The sequence below is a fragment of the Orycteropus afer genome, unplaced genomic scaffold, assembly GCF_000298275.1.
Source record: "Orycteropus afer afer isolate SDZICR_OR568_19922 unplaced genomic scaffold, OryAfe1.0 scaffold00130, whole genome shotgun sequence".
Lineage (NCBI taxonomy): Eukaryota > Metazoa > Chordata > Mammalia > Tubulidentata > Orycteropodidae > Orycteropus > Orycteropus afer.
Window position 1 is genome coordinate 6,060,480 of NW_006921717.1, and position 6,427 is coordinate 6,066,906.

A 6,427-nucleotide genomic window follows, 5' to 3' on the forward strand; every position below is an offset into this window, starting at 1 on the left:
TATTGTGGTAAACTGTGGTCAATGACATGAGACAAAGTATATGTGAACTGCTGTATGGAAAGTGAATTTGCTCTGTAAATCTTCACCCAAATCACAAAAAAAAAAAAAAAAAAATCACCAGAAGTGTGGTAAACATTGATTTACCAAAAGTTAGTGTTTATACTCAACATTCCACTTTGCTTTAACTCAGGATTTCATTAACTCTTCTAAGCAAAATTCTATCCTAACTAATAAAAGCCCTGCTATCTGTTTTTTACACAGGAAAATCACAAAGCACTTCACCTTTGAGTCTCCAAACTTCCCTTTTCTGAAGAGAATGACAGATCATTGAACAGGTGTATTTTGATTTGTGTGGAGAGTATGTCTGCCTAAAAGTTCATCGGTGACTTCTTAAAAGGCTATAAGATCAGGATCATTTACGTGGAAGTCCTTTAAGCAGGTTTAGTAGTGTACATTTGGAAGTCTGCTTTCCAGATGTTTATGTCTGTGTCTTTATTGAAGCTGTCTGCCTGCCTGATCCCAGAAGGACTTGGGAAAACTCTTTTTAATGCCCTTTCATGGTGGTGAGGTGAGAGCCTTTGAGGAGAAAATAGCATCAAGGTGAACATTGACTTAATAACAGGCAATATTTTCCCCCTTGAACTTATCTCATAAAGACTTTGTTCCTTTCTTGGGGGATCTACTCATCCAGCCTCGATGGCCTTTGAGGAGCTCCTGGATCAAGTTGGTGTAGGGAGATTCCAGATTCGTGAGATGGTTTTCTTTCTTGTCTCTATAGCAGTAATGTACCCTCAAGTTCTTTTGGAAAACTTCATTGCTGTCATCCCTGATCATCGCTGCTGGGTCCACATCCTCGACAATGACACTCTATCTGCAAATGACACTGTGATCCTCAGCCCTGATGCCCTCTTGAGAATCTCCATCCCACTGGACTCAAACATGAGACCAGAGAAGTGTCGCCGTTTCCTCCACCCCCAGTGGCAGCTCCTTAACCTGAATGGGACCTTTCCCAACATGAGTGAAATGAACACGGAGCCCTGTATGGATGGCTGGGTATATGATCGAAGTACATTTCCTTCCACTATTGTGACTGAGGTAAGGGCCCCATTCATATTTTTTGCTTATTGGATTGGGGTGCTTGGAGTTAACATGAAGACTGATCATGTGTCAAGCATTTATTCCCTAGGTGAGTACTGTAGTTAGCTCTGTCTTCATTCTTTCAGCAGATATTAATTTCTTATTTACTCTATATCAGTTATTGATTTTGAGGACAATGAATTGAACATATAAACATGAACCCTGATATCATAAATATTTAAATCTAGTAAGAAAGACGTAATGTTTTTCAGAAAATGTAATTGAAATGCTGTATGGCAAATGCTATGCTTGGTTAGTGATTCTCCACCTTGATTGTAAACTGACATCCAAACTACACTCCAAAGGCCAATTAAATAAAAATCTTTAGGCATAGGGTCTAAACATCAGAATTTTTAAAAGCTCCTTGAGTAATTCAGTGTGTGATCAAGGATTTGAAAAGAAGACCCAGGCATGACACTAATGTTAACTACCAAGTCAGGGAAGGTTTCCTAAAGAAAGTTATATTTGAGAAAGAGACATTGAGGATGTTATGTAAGACAGTGCAATAAATGTAGTGGTGGTCTAACAAGAATGGATAAGGATATCTAGACATATGGATACAGATTGTTGGAATGTTATGAATGGGAGATAGCAGCTGCATTTGAAGGACTGAAATAAATTCAGTAAATTTAGAGTGTAGGCTACCAGGGGAGACTACCTGGCAATGGAACTAGATACAAGTCAAGGCCAATGTAACAGAGAACCTCCTATTCACGTGTAGGAGTTCATTGTTAGTTTCCACTGATGGGTTTTAATCTCCTATTAAGCTCTGCTTTGCTGCTTTCCTTCTTTTCCAGTGGGACCTGGTATGTGAATTTCAGTCGTTCAAATCAGTGGCTCAGTTTGTGTTCATGGTTGGGGGACTGCTGGGAGGACTCATTTATGGCCATTTCTCAGATAGGTGAGTGTTACTTCCATTTCGTCTGGGGTGTTCATCAATTAATAACATCCACCAATCAGTTTAACAAATCTTCACTGAGCTCTAACCATGTGTTTTTCACTGTAGTAGGTACTAAGCTCCATCTCCAGGGAGCTGGAACCTAACAAGAGTACTTGATACATCAACTAGAAATTAAAATGGGGCATGCTGTATGAAGCACACAACATACCACATTATATGTGAAGAAAGGACATGTAAAACACATTCAGAAATTTAAGGAAAAGATCTCCAGGGTAGATTCCAGAACATGAGGTTTAGAGTACAAGTTAGTTTGTTGCAGGTACGGAAAGGGGTTTTAAGGCATAAAGTACCACACGTTTGAAAGCACAAATATGTGAAATAAGGTTTTGGACCTTGCAAGAGGTCCACGGGAGTGGCGTCCTCTGATCTCCCTTAACTTCATGAGAGGGACTAAGAATCACCATCAGTAGCATCAGCCAAAGGCTGATTCCTGAAAGTCAGCCATGCCACCACCCTCCAACCTTTTTACCAATTCTGATATCAACCATCCCTCTCATGGTACTCACTACTTCTCTGCTGAGTTCAATAATTCGTTGCAAAGGCCACACAAAACTCACAGACAATACTCATGGTGGGGTTTATTAGTTAAGCAACAGGTTACAATTCAAGTTCAGAAACACTCAGGATACAATTCTTCAACCAGGACAGCCTCCCTCTGCCTTGCCCGTAGGTGTGCCTCTCTTTCACTCTTGGCCTCTCAGCCTGGCTTCTGCTCTGCTCAGGCAAGTGTTATAAACCTTCTTTAGCTCTGCCAGTAGGGCTCCTAGGTGCACCTCACTCCACCAGCAAGCCTCTTGCCCAAAGGCACTCAGCTTTTTTGCTCCATGAGCCAATAAGGCCACTGCTCTGTCTCATGCCCATCTCTCAGTTCTGCTACCTCTGCCATCTCTCTGCCGTCCTCTCAGTGCAGGGATCTCTGGCCCAAGGACACACTACACTCCTGGCTCTTCTCTGTCTTTATAGTAGTCAGATATCCCTTTTCTGCCTCTGGGAGAGCTCATTTTAAGCCTAGCAAAATGGCAAAACTGACTAATCCCCACATTAGAGTTCCATACACCTATTTCCTTGGCCCCACCCACACAAGGGTGCCATGTACCTTATTTACATTATTGAAAAGCTATCCAATCCCTTGGGGGGGGGCATAAGCACCTTCCATTTGCATTGTTCCACCCAATCAGATGGTGGGAGTCACACAAAGATCATGGTGAAAAGAGCCATATCAAGTAATTCAGTGCACCACAGATCTTGACCCTGTTCTGAACCACTCAGGCCTTATAAGCTGAATCATTAAGAACACCTTCAGACTGGTAATCATTTCAATGGCTGCAATGTATGTGATGAGTGGTCATCGTTCTAAGAAATTACAGTTGTAACTGGATGCTCATACTGATTAAATGGCTTTAACAAGTGATTTTTGTAAACGCATAATATAATAATGGTAAAGACATAGGTTGACATTTCTTGGGGGATGGAAAAGTATGGGACTCCCCATTTCCTGGAAAAGCTCCTTCTGGAACAAGCAACACACCATTGCTATCTCCCAAGCATGTCACCCATGAGGGTACTAAGGGTACACTCATGATGCTCTGAACTTTCAAAGGCCCTAAATATTCCCTAGTCCAATATCATCTAGTAGTACCCCTGAAAATTGTGACTTCTGGACTTATTACAGTAAAATATTATACAGATTTTTGGAGTCAGATCATTTATTCTGCCTAATCTTCAGACACAAGGCTCTGTACTACTAATTCAAGGAACATGACAGGTTAACAAACACTTGTAGATAAAGAAGTTTTGAGGAAGCCTGAATAGACAGAAGAGGTATAGGAGATGAGCATGGATCATTAGAATTAAACTTTGCATTTTTAGATTCATCATTTTTAAAAGCTTATGCTCTACTATTCATAGCAGATCCGAAGTAAAAATAACCTTAATGCCCAACAACAATAAATGACATAAATAAATTGTGGTCTATTCATAGAATAGATTTATATGAAGTAATGAAAAAGAGCAAATTATTGTTACATGCAACAAAATGGAAGAATCTCAGCAACATTATAATGAGAGAGAAATGTCTGACAACAAATATGTATTGAAGAATTGTGGGTTGTTTTTTTTTCCCTCCATAAAGGTGAAAAGCAGTTGAATAATCTATGCTGTTCTGAGTCATCATGATGATGATCTTTGGTGGAAACAGTGACTAGGAGGGGGCAGTAGATGCACTTCCTGTGTTGTAGCTGTGTTCTATTTTTGATCTCGGTTCTGGTCAAATTAATTCTGTAAAAATTAATAAAACTTCACACTTTTGACATGAGCACTTTTACGTATTTTAACTTCAATAAAGCTTTTTGTAAGAGAGAAAGAGATCACAACGTGGGAGAGGCAGAAGTTAGATTAGTGTGTTAGATTGGGTTCTCTAGAGAAACAAAACCAGTAAAGTTTACAGAGAGAGAGAAAGAGAAATTTATCTTAGGAAAATAGCTCACACACTTATAGAAGCTTCCAAGTTCAAAGTTCTTGGATCAAACATCAAGCTGGAGGCTTTTCCAGACTCATGCAGCTGCAGGGACTGATGAGCTCAAGGTAAGCAGGCAGTATACTGACTGTTGACTCCAACGAATGACGAAGCCAAGATCTCCAGGTCGAATGGTGGATTGTTCCTTCATGGACAGTTGTACGCAGCACAACAGAATCCTGATCCACAGAAAAGTCTCTTTTCCCAGGATGTCCATAAATATACTGGAAGCAGGCCACACCCCTAGGGAAACTCCCTTTCAACAGATTGGCTGCTCAAAACATATACATCTAATCCCATCAAGGGAATAACCATGTCACAACTGCTTAAACCACACAGAATTGTGGTCCAGCCAAGTTGACACACAGCTCCAACTATCATAGTTAGGAAGTTGGATTCGTGGGAGGTGATAGTGGTGGCCAGGATATCACTTCTAAGAGGATTGGTTCCAATCTTCCCATGACTTAGATTTGTAAATGACCCTATCAGATCTTAAATTAGGAAAGGAACTTTAGAAGTTATGAAGTTCAACCCCTATCCAATGAAGGACCCTCTCACACTATATTTCTGACAAATGGTCTCCTTGTTTCTGCTAGAAAACCTTTGAGGATGTGTGTTTAACTGTTGCTGATATTATGTGGTTTATTCACGTATTGAGGTGATCTGTGCCTTCTCACATGTTAACTTCCTCTTTCCTCCACCAGGACCCTGGTGACACTCTGATGGTAGTCCATTACACTTAGAATTAAACCCAAGTTTCTTGTCATGCCCTTCCAGGCTCCAGATCTAGCCACTTCACCCTTTTCTTACCGATTCCAAAAAGCACATGGAGACAGCATCTTCTCACCTCTAACTTCACAAGAGGAAGACAGTATCACCATCAGCAGCCCAAGGCTTATTCCTATAAGGCCAGATGTGCCACCACCCTCCAGCCTTTTGCCAATTCTGACACCAGCCATCCCTCCCACAGCACTCACTCCTTCTCTGCCAGGTTCAATAATTCATTGCAATGGCCACACAGAACGTACAGACAATACTTACGATTATGGGGTTTATTAGGGAAGTAAGAGGCTACAATTCAGGTGCAGGACATGCTCAGGATACAATTCTTTGATCAGGAATGTCTCCCCTCTGCTATGACCTCAGGCACTCCTCTCTGGCCCTAAGCCTCTTGGCCTGGCTTCTGCCTTTCTTGTTCCGTAGACCAGGTAACCCCACCACTCTCTCTCATGCCTATTGGTTCCACTATGACCGTCTCTCTGCCAGGTGCCTCTCTCCTCCAAGTGTCTCTCTCCTTGCTGGGCATCTCTGCCAAGGAGGTCCAGTGCAGGGATCTCAGGTCCAAGGACACACTCTACTTCAACTTCAGCTCTTCTCTCTTGATGGCAGTGGGATCTCCCTTCTGCCTCTAAGAGAGCTCATTTTAAGCCCAGCAATGTGACAAAACTAACCAATCCCAGCATCAGAGTTCTACACACCTTATTTGCATGGTCCCACCCAGTAATCTGGTGGGAGTTACAAAGACTACGGCTAGAAAAGCCATACCAAGTAACTCACTGCACTGCACTCCTACTACCATCCCCTTGTTCCCATCTAGTCCTCAAAGCATCAAGCCAGTTTCCACTGAGAGCATTTGCAATTGTTTCTGCCCCTAATACTCTTTTCTCTGACCTTTCTTAGCCTGTGCTTTCTAATAACTCATGTTTACATGTATGCTATCAAAGATCTTCCCCCCTGGCTCATTATCTAGGGTTACATGTCCCAGCCTTTACGATCTTTTTAGTGGGGTTTTACGACATAAACTTTTTTTTTTT

General features: G+C 41.6%; 1 protein-coding gene across 1 annotated transcript in view; it reads left to right on the forward strand.

Moving 5' to 3' along the window:
* The first annotated feature begins 696 nt into the window (after window positions 1–696).
* LOC103200354 (steroid transmembrane transporter SLC22A24-like) overlaps window positions 697–6,427 on the forward strand; it is a 40,135-nt gene continuing 34,404 nt past the window's right edge. Inside the window, exons 1-2 of the mRNA XM_007944853.1 lie at window positions 697–1,095; window positions 1,935–2,038. Coding sequence (XP_007943044.1) covers window positions 697–1,095; window positions 1,935–2,038 — 503 coding nt within the window. The remainder of the gene's footprint in view (window positions 1,096–1,934; window positions 2,039–6,427) is intronic.